Source organism: Danio rerio, chromosome 15, assembly GCF_049306965.1.
Source record: "Danio rerio strain Tuebingen ecotype United States chromosome 15, GRCz12tu, whole genome shotgun sequence".
NCBI classification, from domain to species: Eukaryota; Metazoa; Chordata; class Actinopteri; order Cypriniformes; family Danionidae; genus Danio; species Danio rerio.
In genome coordinates this window covers 6,240,001-6,265,278 of record NC_133190.1, presented here as the reverse complement: position 1 = coordinate 6,265,278, position 25,278 = coordinate 6,240,001, and the positions used below count along the sequence as shown (strand labels likewise).

At 35.5% G+C, this 25,278-nt stretch overlaps 1 protein-coding gene across 6 annotated transcripts in view; it reads right to left on the bottom strand.

Annotated features, from left to right (window-relative positions):
* igsf5b (immunoglobulin superfamily, member 5b) overlaps positions 1-25,278 on the bottom strand; it is an 83,391-nt gene that overhangs the window by 52,228 nt on the left and 5,885 nt on the right. For all 6 annotated transcript variants that reach the window (XR_012391258.1, XM_073924364.1, XM_073924362.1 and 3 more), the window contains one exon: positions 23,905-24,222. Coding sequence is in view for 5 of the 6 variants with exons in the window: in XM_073924364.1 (XP_073780465.1) it covers positions 23,905-24,222 (318 nt within the window). In the remaining variant the exon portion in view is untranslated. The remainder of the gene's footprint in view (positions 1-23,904; positions 24,223-25,278) is intronic.

The window sequence follows — 25,278 nt, the reverse complement described above, 5'->3', positions numbered from 1 at the left end:
TAAAAGCCCACATTATGGGCTTTTTATTCACCCTGGAAAAAGAAACAAAAGGTAAAACAGTGAATTGTTATAGACAGCTGGGTAATTACTGTAGTAGAACTCTTCACTTTCTCTCAGAGAATTTACATGACCACAGCAGTTCATTTGTAAAGGCTTTACTGTGTGTAAGGCTACCGGTGTCTTATACTGAACCACATAAATCATGTCATGGACCTTAGAGTCCTCGGTTTAAAAAAAAATCTAGATTTAACCCTGCACTAAATGCACAATGCAGTTATTAGGGGGAAAGGAACTCTGAAGCTATTTTAATGAAAGAAAATAAACCAAAAGTGGCTTATTTCTACAAATTCATAAAATGTCATTCATATGAAAATATATAATTGTTAAAAGGAGCCATCTGTTGTTTGAATTTGATAAAAATTAAAAAATACAGTTGATGTCAGAATTATTAGCCCTCCTGTATATTTTCCCCCAATTTCTGTTTAACAAAGAGTGATTTTTTTCAACACATTTCTAAACATAATGAGCTAATTTCTAATAACTGATTTCTTTTATCTTTGCCTTGATAACAGTATAATATTTTTAGCCAATTCAAATGTTTTCACTCGATTAAATGGGTGTTATCAGTTGTTATCAGCTTATAAATATGAGCCAGTAGGGGCCTTCTGCCATCCATCCACATGGTTAACCAGCTATATTGTAGATCACATTAGAGGTCTGCATTTCCGAATAAAATGTGGTATTAGTCAGTAATTCTATTCATATATATATATATATGAACTGAACTGAACTGAGCTAAACTGAACTGAACTGAAATTAAACACTAAAACCTGAACCACACTGTTCCAGTTACTATGACCATTTATGTGAAGCTGCTTTGACACAATCTACATTGTAAAAGCGCTATACAAATAAAGCTGAATTGAATTGAATTGAATATATATATATATATATATATATATATATATATATATATATATATATATATATATATATATATATATATATATATATATATATATATATATATGAAGAGTTCAGATGCAAAGCCCTCTAAATCCATCAGACCTCTTGATTGGGTTCAGAAGTTTCATTTTATATGTAATGAGAAGGTTATTATCTAGTAAATAAAATAACTTTTTTTCAATAATGTCACTTTAGACAATTCTTTGGTTTTTAACAGGGTAGATTTTCTTTTGCGTCAAAACCAGCTAAATCCACGTCTGCTTTTTTTCCAAACCCTCTAAATCCACCTATTGAGGCAAGACAGTGTAATTAGATGAAAATCACTAAAGATTCATTTAGAAATTATTTTACCAAACATTACGCAAAATATTAGATATTTAATCACTATACATTTTACATTCTTCCTTGGCTCAATATGTACCTGCTATGTGTATAGAAATAATGCTGATATATGACAATAGGTAGTTGGCAAATATGTTGAGTGGATGTGTTTGTAAATCTAAATTTGAAAGAGCCAGTGGCTCACCAGCCACAAACTTCAACGCACCTCACGCGCATGTCTCATCACAAAGGGGTAAACTGACATTAAGCCTACAATCCTTGCACAACCTTTTATTTGTTATCTCTCTGTTTTAGTAGCACCCAATTTTAATGTGAGATTTTGAAAAGCAGATTTAAATTTAGCAGGAACCGTTGGATCGGGTTTCAAATGAGGCGGGTCGGGCAGCTGCTGAACAAAGACTGAATATACAGCGGGAGCGATCGGGTGCGGAATAAAACCTGGCGGGTGCGGCCGGAAGTGGGATTAAAAATCCAGTCCCACGCAGATCTCTAGATCACATATAACTGCGGCTAGAAGTTAACGATAATTCATTCATTCATTTTTTTTTTCGGCTTAGTCCCTTTATTAATCTGGTGTCGCCACAGCGAATAAACCACCTACGTATCCAGCATATGTTTTATGCAGCGGATGCCCTTCCAGCTGCAACCAATCTCTGGAAAATATCCATACACACTCATTCACACTAATACACTACGACAATTTCATTCATTTTCTTTTCGGCTTAGTGCCTTTATTAAACCGGGATAGCCACAGCGGAATGAACCGCCAACTTATCCACTATGTTTTTACGCATCGGATGCCCTTCCAGCCGCAACCCATCTTTGGGAAACATCCACACACACTCATTCACACTCATACACTATACAGACAATTATAACCTAGCCAATTCACCTGTACTGCATGTCTTTGGACTGTGGGGAAAACTGGAGCACCCGGAGGAAACCTACGCGAAAGCAGTGAGAACATGCAAACTCCACACAGAAACACCAACTGACCTAGCCGAGGCTCAAACCAGCGACCTTCTTGCTGTGAGACGACAGCACTACCTACTGCACCACCTTAACAATAATTATCATTATGATTATCATCATTATCATTTATTAAATTTCTTAATAATTGTATTTTATTAACGTCTACCCCACAACCCTAAACCCAACCGTCACAGTAATGTAAAAACAGATCTGGATCTGAATTCTTCTCTATTAGTATAGCTGAAAAACCATGTGGATGGATAACAGCCTTCTGAACCTACCAGTAGGTGCAGAAGGCCCCTACTGCCCCACATCTATCAGCTGATAACCACTGATAACGTCCATTGAATCGAATGTCATGATAACATTAAAAGCAGGTGATATTTTACTAGATATTTTAGTATTCAGCTAAAAGTGACATTTAAAGGTTTATCTAATTAGGTTAATTGTGTAAATCATTGTTCAATTTGTTCTATAATAATAATAATTCCTTACATTTATATAGCGCTGGGCACTCAAAGCGCTTTACACAATGGGGGGGGGGGTCTCCTCATCCACCACCAGTGTGCAGCATCCACGAAGCGACGGCAGCCGTTTTGCGCCTGACCGCACACCACACACCAGTTGATTGGTGGAGAGGAGACAGTGATGAAGCCAATTGAATATGGGGATGGTTAGGAGGCCATGATGGACAGAGGCCAGTGGGCAGATTTGGCCAGGATGCCGGGGTTAAACCCCTACTCATTTCGAAGGACATCCTGGGATTTTTAACGACCACAGAGAGTCTTGACCTCGGTTTAACGTCTCATCCGAAAGACGGCACTCACTGAGCAGCATAGCGTCCCCGTCACTATACTGGGGCATTAGGACCCACACAGACCGCAGATTGGGCGCCCATTGCTGGCCTCACAACTTCCAGCAGCAACCTAGCTTTCCCATGTGGTCTCCCATCCAGGTACTGACCGGGTGCAGCCCTGCTTAGCTTCAGTGGGCGACCATGTGAGAGTTACAGAGAGCTAGCAGCCAGCTAGCCGGTTCTGAAGACAATTAAAAACAGTTGAAGTCAGAATTAATAGCCCTTCTTTGATTTTTTTTTTATATTTCCCAAATGATGTTTAACAGAGCAAAGAAATTTTCACAGTATGTCTGATAATATTTTTTTCTTCTGGAGAAAGTCTTATTTGTTTTATTTTGACTAGAAAAAAAAACAGTTTTTAATTTGTTATGAACCATTTTAAAGACAAAATTATTAGCCCCTTTAAGCTATATTTCTATTCAATAGTCTACAGAACAAATCATTATAATAACTTGCCTATTTACTCTAACCTGCCTAGTTAACCTAATTAAGTTAAGCCTTTAAGCTGGATAGAAGTGTCTTGAAAAATATCTAGTAAAATATTATTTACTGTCATCATGGCAAAGATAAAATGAATCAGTTATTAGAGATGAGTTATTAAAACCTTTATGTTTAGAAATGTGTTGAAAACATCTTCTATCCGTTAAATAGAAATTGGGGGGAAAAAAATAAACAGCGGGGTGAATTATTCCGGGGGCTAATAATTCGGACTTCAACTGTATTTATGACTTTGTGTACCCTTTAATATATTTGCTTGAATACCAACATTTAAACAGTAACACAAAGCTGATAATAATTTCTGAGCTATACACATTTAATATTATCTTCAAGTTCGAATAAGATTACAGATTTATTTAAACTGTATTTTGGGGAAAACAATAAGTGTCTGGGCCTGACAGTGTCATTTGACAACAGTTCTGCTCTGTCAGCTGGGTCAATTTTTTGCTTTTTTCTTCCAGCAGGAGGTCTAGGCAGGGAAAATTACTGTCTATGAGACAGCGTTTAATCTGGAAGAAGTATGGCTGGCCATGCCTCTAACGAAAAGCTTTGTGAGCAATCCTGCGTCCGAGAGGCTGACGCACGTTTAGCCCTTCCTGATTTACATCCCAAGCCTGATTCTCTTGCCAAGCTAATCTGTAGAGGAAAGCTATACAGAAAATGTATATACAGTGGGTCAAAATTATTGCAAGTGTCTTTTTCATATATTTCCCAAATGATGTTTAACAAAGCAAGGAATTTTTCGCAGTATTTCCTATAATATTTTTTTTCGGCCCCACTTTATATTAAGTGTCCCTAACTACTATGTACTTACATAAAAAAATAAATACAATGTACTTACTGTGTTTATAATGTATTTGAGAACACTTGTGGTGCTTTTGAGTTGGGATAGAGGTTGGGTTATGGACAGGTTTGGTGGCATGGGTAGGTTTAAGGGTAGGTTAAGGTGTAAGTGATGGTCAACAGTGTATTTACAAATGTAATTACAAAAGTTAATTACAGATGTAATTACATACATGTATTTAATCAAGCATAAGTACATAGTAAATACATGTATTTACACAATAAGTACATTGTAACAATTATTAATTCCTATGTAAGTACATATTAGTCAAGGCCACTTAATATAAAGTGGGACCAAAACATTTACGGGTAGATATTATTAGCCCTCTTAAACAATACCGTTTTCTATTGTCTACACAACAAACCATCGTTATACAATGACTTGCCTAATTACCCTAAATTGCCTAAATAACCTACAGTAGTTAAGCCTTTAAATGTCCTGTTAATTTTAATTATTATTAAAAGTCCTTACAAAATTCCATATGTACAGTGGGCAAGAGTCTAAACTAGCTTCAAGAACTTTTACATTGAAAGAGGATGGAGTTGATGAGCAATAATGTGACTATATAGGCTACCAATACTTATGCATGTTAGATGTACAGCAGAAATCAGAATTATTAACCCCATTTTCATTTATTTTTATTTTTTATTTTGCAAATGATGTTATTTAGAGCAAGGAAATTTTCACAGGATGTCTGATAATATTTTTTCTTCTGGAGAAAGTCTTATTTGTTTTATTTCGGCTAGAATAAATGCAGTTTTAAACCATTTTAAGATCAAAATTATTAGCCTCTTTAAGCTATACTTTTTGATAGTCTACAGAACAAACCATCGTTATACAATAACTTGCCTAATTACCTGCCTAGCTAACCTAATTAACCTGGTTAAGCCTTTAAATGTCACTTTAAGCTGTATAGAAGTGTCTTGAAAAATATCTAGTCAAATATTATGCACTGTCATGATGGCAAAGATAAAATAAATCAGTTATTAGAGATGAGTTATTAAAACTATTATGATTAGAAATGTGTTGAGAAAATCTTCTCTCTGTTAAACATAAATTGGGGGGGAAATAAATGGGAGGATAATTCAGGAAGGCTAATAATTCTGACTTCAACCGTATGTTAGATAGTTTTTCATTTATTATATGTTCTATTTGTATGTTTGACTAAAACCCTAACAATATGGTTTTTTTTTTTTTTATTAAATTCCCCTTCACTTTTATTGGGCTTTTTACAATGTAGATTATGTCAAAGCAGCTTGACATGATGAAGATCTAAAGTGAAACAGTTTGAGTGTTAAAGTGTGTAAATGTCACTACTGAAAGCCCAAACACTGAACACTAAAGAGCGACTCCACAAATGCGCAGCTCCACTATAGTCAAAAACACATCACACAGTCCTGTAATCAATTTTTGACACAAATGTTAGTTGTCAATTTGATGTAATTTTGATATTCAATTCAATTCAGCTTTATTTGTATAGCGCTTTTACAATGTAGATTGTGTCAAAGCAGCTTCACATAAATGGTCATAGTAACTGGATCAGGGTAGTTCAGTTTTTAGTGTTTAAGTTCAGTTCAGTTTAGCTCAGTTCAGTGTGGTTTAAAGTCATTACTGAGAGTCCAAACACTGAAGAGCAAATTCATCGATGCGTAGCTCTACCGATCCTGAACCATGCAAGCCAGTGGCAAGGTAGTTTACATGCATTGTAGAAATACAAACTCAAGTATAAATGTGTAACAAGGTTGGCTTGAGAAAGCCAACATACTGATTAAACATATTATTATTATTAATATTCTGTCTTCTCATTTAAAAGGCCCTATCATACAGCGGGCACAATAACGCGCAAGACATGTTTGATATGACTTTGTAGCTATTTTCAGGCGAGTGCAATACTAATTTTCATATTGTGCCATGTTGTTTAAATAGCAAATCAATTTGCGCCATTTTGGACTCATGGGCCTTGCCGGTCTATAAAGGCGGTGTGTTAAGACGCATTGTTGGTGCGTTGCTAGGGCTCGAAATTTACTTTTTTACTTGGTAGCACCGGTGCTCCCAACTTCAAATATTTAGGAGCACCAAAAATTTTTTAGGAGCACCAAAAAAAATTTAGGAGCACCCACCAAAAGTGAATGAGCACCGCTGCAAATTGATTTTTAAGGGATTTATTGTATTTTAAAACAACATTAATAGGACTGACAAAAACCAGAAACAACTATCTATCTAATGCTGCGAAGACATTGATATTTGTGTGCAATAATTCCAAAATGAATATCTAATAATTAGGCCATAGAATATTAATGATGATAAAAAATGACAATAATAGTAACAATGAATTCCATTTCTCATTATAATACTGCCTTGAATGTGCATGAATGTAGGTTATCTGCTACAAAAAGTCTGTTACTTTATGAAAAATAATTGTATATTTTGCATCAAACAAAAATGAATCATTGCAGTAAGAAATATTTATTTTGTGCTGCTGTTTTTATGTGCATGTCAATTTAATAAATAATATTTCTGCTACAAAACAAACAAAAGATTATAATAAATCATTCAATTCAATGATGAAAGCTGCAAAGCAGTCATCAGTAAATAAATAAAAAAATAATACACCTCAAGAAAGAATAGACAAAAGAAAGTAAAGTCTCACTTCTATCACTCTTTAAAAGTTTTGGTTTCAGTTTGTGTCAATTTAAAGGTTCAGTCTGAGCTGATCTTCATTTTTCTGTGTTAGTGGAAAAGCAGGCGAGTCAGCCGACCCAATTTATGAGCAGGCAGAGCAGGATTCTCGCGCTAACCATCGGCGCAATACCGGTCTTTGTTATGAGCCACAGTTTCAGTGTAAACTTAGTGAAGGCGAGCTTCTTTGGCGATGATATGTACAGTATTAGATTTGACTTTTAGCGGACATTTGCGCTGAACACGCAGTGAATGCAACGCATGGAGATTCGGGCACCTTCTCCAAGAAGCGCGTACTCGATTGATCTCAGCTGGCGGATCATTATTCACCACGTGACGTGTCATGATCGCTTTCATCTGCGCCTCAACTTTAGGTGGGGTTTGCAAACCTGTGTGCTTTAAGTTTTTACTCTTCAGCCGTTTGCATTTCCCGTGGTCATAAAAGCTCCTTCCCTGTCATCTGACAGCGGAATACCTTGAGTGATTGACAGCTAATATGAACCAATATAGCGGCAGGGAAGAGCGATTCAGCACGTTTTTACAAAAAATCTAAACAGGTCGCACTACAACCATTATCTGCAGTCGCACTAATGCTCCCAGATATATTATGAGGTCGCATAGATTAATTTTCGGGCGCATATGCGACCAAAATGGTCGCAATTTCGAGCCCTGGTTGCTATTTGAACATTTTGGAGAAGTTTCTTCCCCGCCGCTGTCGCCACTAGCTTGCATAGTTCAGGATCTGTAGAGCTGCGCATTGATGGATCTGCTCTTCATTGTTTGGACTCTCAGTAGTGACTATTAAACCACACTGAACTGAGCTAAACTGAACTGAACTTAAACACTAAAAACTGAACAACACTGTTTCAATGTACTATGACCTTCCATGTGAAGCTGCTTTGACACATCTACATAGTAAAAGCGCTGTACAAATAAAGGTGAATTGAATTGAATTATTTTAAGGAACTGAAATAGTCAGCGCTGTTGACCAACTAAAAGCTGACTAAAAATTACTTATTTTAAAGGATACGGGAAATTTGGCAAATAGTTGCCAGTGTGCTTAAATGTGTTAACCATCAAAAAGAAACACACCTTTTGGCCTTTTTAGACTTTCTTTGACTTTCCTTCAATATAAAGGCCAGTATCGTATCACAAGACAACTATAATAACAACTGTGTGACTCTCTACACACATGCCCACTCACACATAGTCTGTTCTGTTTGTCTTGATGAAAAACAGCTATTGCGTTGTACATGCAAATGAACGGGAGTCTTTTGTAATGAGAGAAGAGAGGAGGATTTGTGGTTCCCTGAAGATTTGTGGGAGCCCTCCAACTGTACGCCTGACCCGATGTGCCACAAATCACCACGAGAGATGCTGACTGCTAACTGAAAATGCCAAGACGCCCAATTAATTCCAAAGCTCTGTTAGTCACAGACTCAGCCCCACACCCACTGGGAATGGCTCTATTAAACATACACGGCTGTTAATAGGGACATATACCAAGTCAAAATTGTGATCTTGCTGATGAATGGGCTTCCCTCATAAAATATAGGAGGTCTCAGGTCATCGCTCGGCTTTTTAGCTGAGCTGTGGTTCAGTCGCAGTCACAGAATAGCTGAATTATTGAGGAATAAATCAGGTTGGGTATTAAAAAGTGCTTAATGGTAATATATCTGAAAATTGACATGATGAATTAAATCCATTTCATCAAAGACTTGTAGCTTTTTCAGAAAATCAGATAGATGATTATTATCTAACAAACAGACAAAGATTTTCATGCTGCTTTCATTTATTTTAATAAGTTACTCAGGTTTCAGCTATTAGTTTAAGTTACACTAAGTGTAACTATTTAAGTTACACTAAGTGCAACTTCATATTTTTAAGTCCGTTTGGTTGATGTACCTTGAGATGACTAGAAAAATTCATTTGATTCAACAACAAAAAATTTAAGGCTGCCATAATTTTTTACAGGATAGATAGATAGATAGATAGATAGATAGATAGATAGATAGATAGATAGATAGATAGATAGATAGATAGATAGATAGATAGATAGATAGATAGATAGATAGATAGATAGATAGATAGATAGATAGATAGATAGATAGATAGATAGATAGATAGATAGATAGATAGATAGATAGATAGATAGATAGATAGATAGATAGTGACTGACTGTTGGGGTGGGGTTTGGTGCCATGCCTCCTTTTTAAAAATTGTACATTTACATATGACTGAATTCTTAAAAATTCAAACTAATTAGCCATCAAAATGGCAAAACATAAATTAGTTGTTTAATATTATATGTTTTTATTATTAATTTAAACTATAACTTAATTCAACTAAATTTTTTGGGAGAACTATAGACCATTTCAATGTGGTAATGTCATTGGTCCTTGAACATTTCCTGTTTGTTATCATACCATAACAAAAGGGTAATTCAATCATATTTTTTAACGTTAAAACAGCTATCATATAATTATTTATCAATATGTGGACCTTTTTGGATTCTCGGAAGCAATGGAAATTAAAAATGTAAAACAGGAAATACATTAAGACCATTGCTATTGTTTACATTCCTCAAAATGGTCTATAGAGTCAATTTTGTAATTTAATTCACATTTACACTTTTGTGTTTGGGCTTGCCCATATTCTACAACAAGCCAGCATTTATTAGAGTGTAGAAAAATATTTGGTGGTTATTTTAGTACATTGCACAAAAATTTAAATCACATTTTTTGTTAAGAGTTTAAAAAATACAGATTTATTTTAAAGTAGTTATGAACTAGCGGTAACCACACACCAGAGGCGTTGCTAAACATAAAGCTCTACTGGGGCACAGCTCCCCCTCTATATATTAAAAAAAATTTTATATATATATATATATATATACACACACACACATATATATATATATATTAGGGATGTAACGGTATTGTAAATACCGTCATACCGCAATATTAATTTTTTTCGATATTACCGAAGTCGCATGACTCGGTAAAACTATAGGTCTTCTGAGAAAATTTGCTCAGGCGAATGAAGCGAACGGGAGGTAGCGAAAACTACAATCCCCATCATCCCTTGCGGTCTGTTGTCGCTACAGATCCAGTAATGCGGAAATGGAGTGTGCTGCTAGAAGCGGGGATCAAAAAGAGCTGTAAAACTCTAAGGCCCCTTTTACAAGAGTGCGTTTTAGTTTTAAAACGGCGTTGTAGAATGAAAATGATCCGCGTCCACACTCGCGTTTTACCCAGCGTTTCTGAACAGCTCTCCGTCCACACCAAAACGCTGAAAACGCACATCACGTGACCACAGACACTCTCGGGCAAGCGCTCCAGCATTCTACCCAGATGAGAGCTCTGCTTGTCGGACTGCTCATCAAGCATCTTCCGCTGGATCTAATCTCACTATATTTGCTAAACGTGATATTTCATTCATGTTGTTGTCTTTATCTAACGACATAGGCCAATTCCCTGACTTTGGTCATTGGAATCTATTAAGTTACTTGTTCACGGGTAACATGTTTTGGTTAAGCGCAAAGATAAGTTAATGATTAATCCAGGTACATTGACTGATCGCTTGCCTTTATTTCCTACAATGTATAAACTTATTGTATGTGATACTTTTATAATTGTCGATTATTAAAACTGATATTCAACAAAAGTGAGGGTGCGTTTCGTATTTTCACTGAAATTGAAAGGAGGTAGTTGTTATAGGCTCCGTTTTGTTATAAATATCCTCACAGTGAAGATGACGCTCATATATGCAGCACGACGCCTCAACATTTCTGCTGTCTGTAAGTTTTCTAATATTAAAAAGGAAATAGGCAGTTCCTTAAATCATGTTTATATTTTATTGTTGAGAAAGTGAAACAACGTAGCCAAGGTGATGTGAATGAAGTTATAAAGTACACTGTTCCCTTTGAAGATTGACGCGTGTCCTCGGTATGTTTTCCATATCAAACTGAGAAGGGGGAGACTGCAGCCTTGATCAAACTTGCGAAGTCTTAACTTACAAGAAGAGGATGCGAGACTGAACTGTGTGTGGGCTACTTAATATTGAGGAAAAGCCCCAATCAGATAGGCGAACGTTTGCAGCCCCGCCTCCGTTTTCAGATGTCTCCGTTTTCCATCATCCACACTGAGACGGAGCAGCAGGTTTCAGAATGAAAACGGCCTCTCCAGCGTTTTCAAAAAGCTCCGTTTTCGGCGCTCGAGAAATAAGTCATATAAGTCATATCTCTCTTGTCCCAGAAACCTCAATACCAAATGAGAGGGTTTTTTTCTGTTGCAGGGGACATTGTAAATGCCCAGAGATACCAGCTTTTACCAGATTATATTTATATGATAATTTTCCTTTAAACCCATCTCTATCTAAGTGAGTGAGTGATTAAATGTTGAATGTGATGAGTTTTCAACAATACTAAATTAAAAACTTAAATTTTTTTTTACATGGTTTAATATTTTTTTTGTTAATAAAATTGAAGTTCCTGTTTCAAAGCTTACAGATAGATGGCTAATTTGTATGTCATTGACACTTTTGGCTCTTTTTTGGAGTATTTTCATAAGTTTTGTTTTTTCCTGTAAATGATTCAATAAATACCGTACCGTGACATTCATACCGAGGTATTACCGTACCGTGAAATTCTGATACCGTTACATCCCTAATATATATATATATATATATATATATATATATATATATATATATATATATATATATATACACATATATATATATATATATATATATATATATATATATATATATATATATATATATATATATATATATATATATATATATATGTGTGTGTGTGTGTGTGTGTGTGTGTGTGTGTGTGTGTGTGTGTGTGTGTGTATTAAATTAATTTTAAGCACTATTTTGTGCTAGATTAGCTTGTCGGATGGTTATCATTACCACACTTTTTGATGGAACAAAAATACTTCCTAAATGTTTTTCAAAGTGCTTATTATACTATTTTTTTTTTTTTTGTTTACAGAAATTTGTTTAGTTGCAAGTTGTTACAGTTTTATATACAATAAACTGATTTGAATTTTAGAAATATTAAAAAATACTTATTTTAAATGCTAATTATTATCATCCATCATCCAAAAAAACTAAATGTTTTAAATTAAAAACTGCAACCTTTAGGCAAAAACAAACTGGCCAGCTCATTTCTTCAGTCAGAATTTGTCCATTTAAATAATAAAAGCCTTCTTTTATTGGTTATTCTTCTTAAAGCCTTCTTTGATTGTTTTTTATTTTTACAATTTATCATGGAATACTGTCAAAAATGGGACAAATGAGCTCATATAGGGGCCAAATTCTGGACTTAGAAGGGGTTGGATCTTATCTTATTATCACACCAGTTGGGTCTTTTAGATTGTTTTCCAGTTACATTTAGGATGAATTTCTGTAATTTATTTAGAGAAATACTTGTATAATAACAATAATACTATTATTATTTTTTATCATTATATATATATATATATATATATATATATATATATATATATATATATATATATATATATATATATATATATATATATATATATAGCCACCACCCACAACCCCCCTGGCTTTGGGCCTATATATATAAAATGATAAAAAAAATAATAATAATAATAGTATTACTGTTATTATACAATTATTTGTCTAAATAAATTACAGAAATTAATCCGGAATGTAACTAGAAAAAAATATAAAAGACGCAACTGGTGTGATGCTAAGATAATTTAAGAAATATTTTGCATGAATATCAATTTCATTTGAATTAAATTTTCTAGACAATTCTAAAGAAGACAAAAAAAAGATGTTTTATAGAATGATCAGTCGTGTGTTGTCTTAGACCCGACTCATTGCAGAGAATTAGCTTTATTAAGTCTTACTTTAATGACAATGTAAGTGACCACTAAATGATTATATCACTTTAATTACGTTCAGAGCATCAGAGCATGTCACGTGTTTTCCGTAGTCCAGGTAACAAATAGGTTAATCAGGCAAGCAGAGCGAAGAAGATACCTGTTTCTGTGCAGTTCATGGAGAGTAGAAGCGATTTATGAAGAAAGGAGGCTTAATCCTGCTCAATTTATATTGTAGAACCTTTTGGTAAAGCGGAGCGAGGTATGTGAAGTTAATTATTTAAGCCATATGAGTTTGTTTGTATGTATATGTCCATCATGAGCTCTACCTTCTTATTAGTTGTTTCAAACTGTCTTCATTGTTTCGTTTTCAAATATCCCTCTGTACATTGTATCTTTATTTGTCATATTTTTCTGTATAGTAGTTGCATTTATTGATTTTTGTTGTTTATTTTTGTAGTTTCACGGTGCTACACAACGAAAGTTAAATGGCTCTCGTCTTAAACATAATAGAGAGTTTTTGACGGGTGCTTCTTTCTCTGTCTCGTTCATGGTAGCCAGAGGGCAGCTACAGACAACATGTGTGTTTGTTACTTCAACTTGTTTCAGTAATTGAATCAGGTTTCAACCTAATTTCTATAAGTAATGCACACTTTAACTTGATGTTTTAAGTGTTTAACTGATGTAAGTTGAAGCAACTTGTTTATTTGATTGAACTTAAAAACAAAAAAAGTAAAGCAGCAGCCATTTATATAGTGCAGTTCAGAAGCAATATATTTGTCATGAGCATGACAAATTAGGGTGAGAAATGGGTGGGCCAGATTGGCGCTGATGGCCCCTGAATTCAAGATTAGATTCAAGCTGTGCTTTCTGTCTCTGTTTACCACCCGGTGGAGTGGCTTTGCAGTAGGTATTTTTAATGGCCCCCAATCGATTCCTATCCCGAGAGCCCTTGCTCTGGCATCGACAATGTCATACGCTCCGTCAAAACTGCCAGAGCAGCAGTCTTCACTCCGGCCAGCAGCAAATGAATTCTCCTGCGTGAAAAACACCTTAGTCGATGCTTAGCCCTAAATCAGCCATCTCATATAAAATCCGACAGCTTCTCTGCATGCGGGTGGCTCTGGCCTTTATAGCCAATGTGTGAACAAGATTATCTTCATTTCTGTATTATTATATAGCCAAATAGCTGTTGAATTATTTGGTGGCCATATGGATTTTATTCCTGTTGATACATGGATCATTTTTGGGCAATAGTCACATTTTTATATGAATCATTCATTCATAAGAAATAAGCATTTTCATGAATGCAATTCTACGTGTGAAACTGAAACCTTGATACAGTAATAATTATATTTAAATGGTAGTTTTTATTTCAGTTTTAAATTACATTCTTTTTCAAATAAAAAGTATATACAATTAAAAAAAGGTCTGTTTAACAATGTTTCGTATTTTGTTATTGCAAAAAACAGAAATGTGCGCACATCTAGAAAAATCTTGAAGGCAGGTGCACGATCAAAAAACAAACATAAGTAGCAAAAGATTCAAAGTAAATCGGCACACTGCCACTTTAGCTCTCAAAAAAATGTTAATGTCAAAATTACAAAATCACTACGTTTCGACCGACATGGTCTTCATCAGGTAAAGCGTTGCAAATGGAAGTCCTCCAGAAATAGTCAAACAGCTCTACACAGCACCTGCAGTCAATTATCACAATCAGCTAACAAGCCGGTAAACAGGAACATTTGCATACAATAATATACATCTAAACAATGTGAAAAACATGCATACCATTACAAACAGACATTTAAAATACAAATACAAATTCTCACTATAGATTTTGTGCAGGTGTGATGCGCTATATCTATTTAGCCTATAGAATACTGTCTCCGAGGAATTCTATAGTGAGAATTTGCATTTGTATTTTAAATGTCTGTTTGTAATGGTATGCATGTTTTTCACATTGTTTAGATGTATATTATTGTATGCAAATGTTCCTGTTTACCGGCTTGTTAGCTGATTGTGATAATTGACTGCAGGTGCTGTGTAGAGCTGTTTGACTATTTCTGGAGGACTTCCATTTGCAACGCTTTACCTGATGAAGACCATGTCGGTCGAAACGTAGTGATTTCGTATTTTGTTATTCACAAGTGTTCTCCATTTATTTACGGTTGTGAATTCCATTGTGCGAGTTTGATCTGCTCTTTTGACTTTTGATGTTGAAAATTCAACTCTACAATTTAACAGTGACTTATTGATATTGTGCTGATCTTAGCAAAACAGTCTAAGAGTGACATCTAGTGGCAATAGAAAAAAATAGTTGTATTAAATTTGTACCTTTAGATTTGCCGTAGTTAGTGTTGCGATGAAGGAAATACAAAGGAGCTGTATTTCGCTGCCATGCAGGTTAATATACACCTGTCAACTCTCCCGTATTTCCCGGAATTTTTTCTGTATTTTACAGATACCCGCTATCATACCATAAAGCATATGTGTCAATAGCCGCGTTTCCACTATCGCACCTAAAGCGAGCGAGCCACTTCCGGGGCCTAATCGGGCCAAAGCAGGGCTTTCTTGGGGCCAGCGGCCGGCCTTTTTCAGCCCGCCGAATACCTTGGGCCAAGGAGGGCCAACTGGGGCTTCGGGGCGGAGTGAAAGGAGAGGCGGACTTTGCCCCGAGTCAGGGAAAGATGGCTTGCCGTCATTACACTTTTCCGATGGCACACGAGTACATGCGCCAAAAACATAAACAAATAAATAAATAAGGGAAAGAAAACATCTAGCCTTACAGACTGAGGTCTTTTGCTCATACTAGCCCTTGTGTTTCCCTTTAAAATATAAGGCTGTTGCATAAAATAATAAAATTTTTAATTATAAGTGACTTTGCAGCGTCCTCCTTGGTGTTTCAATAATGCATAATAATCTTTACACCATATTAAAGACACAGCAGACAGTAAAGGTTGTCAGGAGTTTTTGTGAAGCTTAAAAGGTGTGTTTAAATTGCCTAAGCCATATTGAAATATGATTTAAAGAATTACAAATATCGCATATAATAAAATTACATTAAATAAATAAACCAATATAAAACAAACAAAAGCTAGCTATAACAATTTAGATATGTAGCCTACATAAATCAAACCGTTTTAAAGCCAAACTTTCATTTTACAAAGGCCTCTCTGAAAAAAAAAGATTTTAGATATTTTCTTAAAACAACAAACATCGGAGAAGGTTTAAAATATTATTTATAAAGTATTTGGACACGATGATATTAATCAAATCGTGCAAACAGAGCATTTGTGAGTGAAAGCAGAAACTAGGCTGCCTTTTTTTCTGTCCTGCGCAGCGTCGTTTTAAAAACGCAACTGCAAACACAAACTGTGTTCTGTGTCCTCAAACAAGGGTTTATGCTTTTATATGATGTGGTAAAATTTAAAAATAAAATTTACATGAGGAGCTTTATTAGTGAAAAGCGGCTAAGTGCAACGAAATATAGGGTATATTTTATTACTTGCTCTTATGTGCTGAAATACTTAACACTTTCCTTAAGATCACATAATATGCAACATCTAACTGTCATATAGCCTATAAGGAAAAATGTTTCAGGTCTCTCCGGAGCATTTGGGCTGAATGTTTGTCTGCGTCTATCTAAATGATGATGTTATAAAATAGGCTACATTTTCTACCGAGTTATTAACGGAGACCACTCGATGCACGATGCCAACAGTCGATACGTAAATGAATGAAAACACACAGGCCCGTGCGTATAGACGTAAAATGTACTGCTGTACAGTAACGTGTCATTTGTTTGTTTCGGTTTTCTTCATTTTAATGCTCTCCTGATGATGATGTGGTGTGCTTTCTCTGCCTGAGTCCGGGCGGGTTGTGTGACGTTTGATTCGGGGGATGTTCTGGGGCAGTGTTTGCATGCAAGCTATTAGCCCGACAGTGGAAACGCAATATGATTTCGGCCTCACTGCTCAACCTCCCGGGCGATTGGCCCGGCCCGGCCCGATTAAAGCCTTGGCTCGCACTGGCCCGATAGTGGAAATGCGGCTAATTACAAGGCCTGCGGGCCAAACAAGGCCCGACAACAAGTTTTGGTAATGAAGTTCAAGTTGCCCGCATTCGTGTCTGTGACAATTACAATAATGAGACACAGGGGGTGCTGTCGCGCTTCACCCTACTCTCTTTAACGCTACACGTGTCATGTCTTTGTTTAGGAGCACATACTCATGCGAACAAACGTTCTCTATAATGAAGCTGACCAAAACATCACACAGATCCCGCCTCACAGACCACCATATTATGTCTGTAATGTTAGTAGCCATGGCAAGGGACATTACACCAAGAATAGATGAGATTGTTTCTATGAAAAGATGCAGAGTGTCTAGTAAGTTAAAAATCCCTAATTTCCGTAGGTTTGACATATAATAATAATAATATTATAAGCCTAGTGCAAGCGTCCTTTGGAGCAAAATAATCTAAATAATACAATTTCTTACCACTTATTTTTTACATAGGCCACCATTTATCTATAATACTAATAAACAGGGCTTTACAACACCCGCCAACCCGCCAAATGCGGGTAGATTTCAGCTTTGGCGGGTTAGACAGACAATCCCACTAGCCACTTTGAGATTTTTAAATTGTAGTTTTCCTAAAAGCAGGGTTCGACAATATAAGGATGACCCAATATGTGTGCAAGTGTGATCTTAGAATCCATAAGTACAATAATTGTGTTCACGCAAGCAGAAGAAAGCAAGTGAATACGCAACACAATCTCACGGCAATTCGTAACTTTTTCATTTAGTGGCTAATTCGTATGAATTCTTACGATCTAATTCGTACAATTTAGTACGATTTGCTCATCCCCCAATGACGGTTGGGGTTAGGGGTGGGGTCAGGTGCCACGCCTCCTTTTTAAAATCGTACCATTTCGTACGACTGAACTCGTACGAATTCATACGAATTAGCCACTAAACTGGCAAAACGTAAAATACTTACGTTTTCTCGTGAGATCAGAATGATCATCACTTGCGCTAACAGCTGATTTGATGCGCGCGACTTCTTCAAACGCGTGCTTGCAACTGCTTAACGCATGCGCGCTCCCGAATCGTGAAGCAACCGTGTCTGGAACAGGTTCTGGAAACGCAACTGTCATCAGTTCTCTTTCAAATAAACTAGACAAAAAGTGATGAGCATGCACCCGCAGCACCGGTTGCTTTCACTTTGAACAAATTATTAAATGGTCCAAAGTTAACCGTGATCATGTGATCCTTTCATTATCACACACGGTATGTTTCACCTGCTTTTATTTGCTTACGGATTTATTTGCTTTTATTTTTGTTAAAATGGTTTAATTATTATATTTTTTTTACAGCATTGCTTTAATGGGAGATGAACTCTCCATTTATGTGCAGTTAACTGGTGATCCGAGAGATCTTTAGCCACGACAGATTACTGTCCATATTTTAGATACATGACAATAGGCTAGTTATTTTTTTAAAAGTCAATTGCTTTATTTTTTTTTTAAGAAACGTTTTGTTAAATAAAAAGTATAGTATACAGTTATATTTAGCTTGTTTCGACACATTAAAAATTTGAGGCTAAGATATAATTGTTGTTTTGTGTGGTTATACAGATAAATTTGGTAAATCGTTAATTTTGAGCTCTAAAAAAAGTCATGTGAAATAAAAAATAATTGCAATATAACACCCATTTATAATGACCCATACTGGACATACAAAAAGTGAAATGAATGACGCATGTGGAGATTACACAAAATTTAAATCAAGTAATTTTAGAAAGTCAATGTCAAATTTATGCATGTAAAATGTATTTTCCCAACAACAAAATTGTGGCTAGTGAAAATGCAGAGTGGCTAGTAACATTGAAAAACTACTAGCCACATTGGCCGATAATTTAAAAAGTTAATGTAAAGCCCTGCTAATAAATATATTGCTTTATTTTTTCCCCTCTTAAATGTACTGTTTAACAGTTTCCCTCCTACTGTACTGTTTCATGCTTATATTGGTTAGAGACCATATTTCGTCATTTGATCGAGATAAAACCTGCTGTAACACAAATGTGGACCACATTAAAATTAAACGTGAAACCTTTGATAAATGTGGTTTAATGAAGTGTTATAGAAATCTTATACAGTTGTTAATACACTTTTATTTTCTCCAATAAATACATTTTTAAAATGTGTATGTATGGCCCCTGACTTTATTCACAACACTCAGTGTTGTGCCCATTTGGATTTGACACCCCTGCCGTAAAGGTATTTTCCCGTATTTCTCCCACATTTCCAGTCTTTCTCTGAAGGGTGGCAAATAAACATTAAAGAGCTGAGCCTCCATATACTCAAACCATACCGCCGAACCACCAGAGGCTGCCATTATGTGATTCAGTTCTGTTCTTTCGCTTTGTTCGAGCATGAAAACACTTTGAAATAAATATAAATTTCATTACACGTGCCATCTCCCCTTCATATTCAATCCTCAAAACAGTCATATATCACTGTATGACTGTCAGCTGACACGCTCCATAGTGATATATAGACGCTGTTTCCTAAACGGATGCTTTTGATTTGAAGCAGAGCGAAAGTCTGGGTTCTGGGTGGGTGTTTGAACAGACTTATAGACATAACTAATAATAATAACATCTAGAGATGTTGATCTTGATGTTTGTTTGTTTTTTCAAATACAAGTAATTTTGTCCTAAATGAGCATAAAAAGTTAGGAAAGCAATCGAATGCTTTCATTATAACATTAGATGTGTGCATTTGTAAAGAGAAAGCTGTTATGTAATGTAATCAAACGAAAAAAAAATCTAAACAAATGAGCGATTCATCCGTTGCTCTTTAATCAGAATGTGTAAGTTATACAGTGAGAAAACGGCTAATGAGATTTGATAGCTTGATTCCATTTTAATGGCTATTAATTTTAATAAGCTGAACTGTTTGCTAATTTATTTGGGCTAATGTCTACTATTTCTTTTTTATATATATATATATATATATATATATATATATATATATATATATATATATATATATATATATAATAAAACATATTACTGACCATTCAACTTTTATTTACAACGAAACAGCTCCAAATAAACATATTTAGTAATTTGGGGATTTCTTTAAAGGTGGAGGGGGAGGTCCCTTATTATGGTGGGCATATGCCTTATTTTCACATCCCAATGTTGACTGGAAAGTTAATGTTTCAAAGTCTTGACAATATAAGTCTGTGAGTATTTTGTTTAATATTTTTCTTAATTTATGGAGTGGAGTGTGAGGGGGGGGTGCTGTGGATGGCGGAGGGGTGTCGCAGACGAAGATGAGCCGGGTGGGAGTTTCGCGGAAGAAAGTGAAGAGGGTTGGGGGGGTCGCGGAAGAAAGTGAAAGTAAACAGTAAAGTAAGGTGCCGAATCAGATTTCAGAGGTCATGGGTCTGGATCCGGCGTGTTCCAGCACAAATTAAGCCCTGTATATAATCTATAAGAAATAACAGAAAATGGTTTTTGTTCTGTAATATACAACACCAGTGAATATATCACTTTAAATTATTTAAAATGTTATTGAAAGTCCTTTTTTTTTCAAACTTTTCAAAGTAAAAAGTTGTAGGAAAAAAAGATCAAGGTCCCATAATGTAATTCATAAACATAAGCAGAGAAAATAAAAGCACGAATTGCAAAATACGGAAAACTGCTAATTTAACGATATTTTTTACAGTGAACTATGATCAGAAAAAATACTGAGACAATTTATCTTTTAGATGATTTATATATGATAATTGATGAACATTTAACCTGATTATAACAACAGTTGGAGGGGAAAAAATCTAAAATCCAGAATTTACTAAATATACTGTATTTGGATTTGCGTCATACATTAGCAGTGGTGTAAAGTAACAAATTTCAAATACTTAAACTACTGTGTGAGTAGATTTTCCTCAGAAATTGTAATTTACACTAAGTAGTTTTAAGCTTTAAGTAGTTTTGAAAATGTGTACTTTTACTTTCCCTTGAGTACATTTTTAGTGCAGTATCGGTACTTTTACTCCTTTCCTATAGCCTGCAGTCACTACTTTATTTTTTCATGTCAGTGGGGATTAGAAAAATCAGTCCTGTGATTCCTGTCCAATCAAATCACACATAGAAGGTAAATTGCATCATAATGAACTACCTCAAGACATGGGTGATTTATAATTGCAGCAAACTGTTTGGAAGCATTAAAAGTTTCCAAGAAGATGTCCAAAATCTGTACATGCATTGACCCAGAGACTGTTTAGATCTATGTCACTGATGATAAGATGATGAATGTTTCCTTTATAAAATCGCCTTAAACACCCAACAGGCACAAGACGTCAACATGACATCAGATTAATGTTGTACCACAACCTCGTGGGGACATTGCTTTTTGTTTGGAAATGAAAATCAGGTTGACGTCAGAACTCAACGTCATTTTTGGGTCAACTAAACTTTTAACCCAGCTTTTTCTTTTTTAGTCTCTGTCTGTTTGTCCTAATTTGTGTTTGTGGATGAAAGAAGTTTTGAGTGGTTGGAACATGAGGGTGAGTAATTACAGTTTTTCCTCAGTCAAAACAATATTTACATTTGCACAACAGTTATTGCATTTCTCAAAACAGTTAGTACAAACTGCAAAACGTAGCTGATAACCTGCAAAAACATATCCATTGCCCAAAATGGATAGCTCATTCCTCAAAAGCAAGTATCCATGTCAATGTAATGCCTAGTTCAGACTGCGTGATTTTAGCCCCCGATTTTGGCTCGCCGACAGGTTTTGAGAAATCACCGACAAATGCCTGAAATCACAGGCAAATTGGTGCTCATGCACGTGAGTGACAATCACACAGTATGAACTATCAAAGACGCGATCTGAGAGAATCGCCCATGAGTCGCCGATGCCTGCTTGATATTTGGTGTGCTAAATATCTGGAGCTGTCGGCGATTCAAATCATGCCGTATGAAATAAGTTTTGACTGAAAATAACATCGGTGATCGCCTACAGCCAATGAGAGAGCAGCAATCACTTGTGTGTGCGTGTGTGTATACCTGCTGCAGGCCAGCAGGAGGCTGGGGGAGAAGTTAAAAGCGCTCATTTTCGGTTTATTTGGACCCACAAAATGGAGGAAAAATTTGTGGAGGTTTGACAGGACTCAGGAGCAACTGTGTCTGTTTGACGTTTCATACAGAATAAATTAGTTTATTATCAATGTTGAGGAGAAATGGCTAATTCCCTTTAAACCCAGGAGAGCAAATATGTACATTTTCTACCCCATTAAAGGCTTCTTTCTCATTATGTAGTTAATAACAAAAGATATACTACATGTTTTTGGCTGCGAGACGTAGTTTGGACAAAGTTGTCGGCGATTCTTCCTATAGTAAAGTCATGCAATGTGAAAGTCCCTATCGCCGATCTATCTTGCAGTGTAAACAAAGCAGCGACGAAACGCTAGCGCAGATAGTCATGCCGTGTGAAAACATCTGTGACACGACTACTTTGAAAATCATGCAGTCTGAACTCTGTGTCAGTGTCATCAAGATGAAAAGTCCAGACACCATTGTTAAACAAGTTAGATTGAACAAGATAGTCAAATGGCTTTGTCATGTTTTCATCATGACAGTTTACTCTGGACATTTTTTCCAATGCAATAAAGTCAGATTTTGGTGACACGTCCTGAAAAGGTTCAAGACAGCACTATATACTATTTGCACAGCTATTTGAAAACTACAGCAAAGTTAGACATCACTGCATTTAGTGGGGTATCTGAGTACAAGACACTGAATATGTATGTTTCACATTTTTACTGAATATGCTCTTTGCAATTCTAATTTATTCACAGCATTGTGCAAAAGAATAAACACACCCTTATTTACAACAAACCTAAAGTCCCTTGCGAGGCAGTGGCGCAGTAGGTAGTGCTGTCACCTCACAGCAAGAAGGTTGCTGGTTCGAACCTCCGCTCAGTTGGCGTTTCTGTGTGGAGTTTGCATGTTCTCCCTGCCTTCGCGTGGGTTTCCTCCGGGTGCTCCGGTTTCTCCCACAATCCAAAGACATGCGGTACAGGTGAATTGGGTTGGCTAAATTGTCCATAGTGTATGAGTATGTGTGTGAATGCGTGTGTGGATGTTTCCCAGAGATGGGTTGCGGCTGGAAGGGCATCTGCTGCGTAAAAACTTGCTGGATAAGTTGGTGGTTCATTCCGCTGTGGCGACCCCGGATTAATAAAGGGACTAAGCCGACAAGAAAATGATTGAATGAATGAATGAATAAAGTCCCGTTGAGTAGAGCTGTGCACAACAGTAAACAATATTGCAGTACATATTAGAACTGAACCTACAACATACACAGGTTTGTAAATCATTCATGAACTTGTTCAGTTTTGAAGACATTTTAAGGAAAAACTATCTTTTTTATAAAAATAGCTTGATAGGTTTTGACTACTATTTCAACATTTTTGTATGTAATGACTCCAGTAATGAAATGAACACTGTTAGTTTTATATGGAATGACTATTCGGCATGATTAGTTATTTTGATTGACATGACATAAGCAAATGATATTGTTATAAATAGCAGAGAGTTGTAGGAAAGAAACTGATGCTTGTCCAAAAGCATTTGCAATTTGTTGGAAGGAATGAGTAACTGCTACTATGATCTGCACAAATGACTAATTGTTTTGAGAAATGCATGAACTGTTGTGCAAATGTAAATAGTGTTGTGAGAAATGCACCAAAGCCACTGAGAAAAACTGTAATAACAAAGTTTCCATTTTGGCTGAACATTAATTATGTTACTATCAAAACATTGTTGCATGTAAACATACCAAATGAAAGGTCCCATACCTTGTACAAACAGGGCCGATGATGATTTGAGATTTTTAGGAAGCAGTTCGCATCTGATCTCCTGGACTGTTTGACTGAACGAAGAGTTGCTCAGGATTAACTCCCACACTGTCAGAGAGGTCATGGAGTGATTGACTGTGGAGACGCTCTCAGATCTGGACAGAAGACCATGATCCACAGAAATGACCAGTATTGTGTCTTCGCCCAACCGCCAATTCATGACGTCCCAGGATTCAGTGGTGCTGCAGTTAAAGCGGACCTCGCTGCCTCGCAACACGCTCACGTTCCTGGGTTCTAGATAGATATAAGAGGCTGCAGCTGTGAAGAGGAGAGACGCGACTGAATTCATTTTGCTTCGGCACACATCCTTGGTGTTCAGATATATTAATTTATGGAAAAAAAAAACATTCACATAGACAAAGACTTAAATATGTTTCTTCGTTTTATAATTTGTAAATTATAACTTGTTTACATTAAAATCAATATTTTCTTAGCCTTATTCATTCAGAAAAGAGTATATAATAATAAAAGTAAATATTTTTCTTAAAAACAGAATCATTTTCTAAAAAAAACAACAACAAAAAAAACTGACCCCAAACATTTGACCTGTAGTATATATATATACACACACACACACACACACACACAGTGGAAGTCAGAATTATTAGTCCCACTGAATTATTGGCCCCGTTTATTTTTACCCCATTTTCTGTTTAACGGAGAGCAGATTTTTTTTTCAGCACATTTCTAAACATAATAGTTTTAATAACTCATCTCTAATAACTGATTTATTTTATCTTTGTCATGATGACAGTAAAGAATATTTAACTAGATATTTTTCAAGACACTTCTATACAGCTTAAAGTGACATTTAAAGGCTTAACTAGGTTAATTAGGTGAACTAGGCAGGTAAGGGTAATTAGGCAAGTTATTATATAACGATGGTTTGTTCTGTAGACTGTCAGAAAAAAATGTAGCTTAAATAATAATTTCGACCTTAAAAAGGTTTTAAAAAACATTTAAAACTGCTTTTGTTTTAGCTGAAATAAAAGAAATAAGACTTTCTCCAGTAGAAAAACATACTGTGACATACTGTGAAAATTTGTTTGCTCTTTTAAACATCATTTGGTAAATATTTAAAAAAGAAAAACAATTCAAAGAGAGGCTAGTAATTCTGACTTCAATTATATATATATATATATATATATATATATATATATATATATATATATATATATATATATATAGTTTTTAATAATATATATAATTGTTTTTTAAGGATTGGCCAATTATTACATTTTTACGGATTTTAAGAATGCATCTTTTGTAAATATTTGTATATTTTAATTTAAATTATTTTTAGTCAATGTCAAA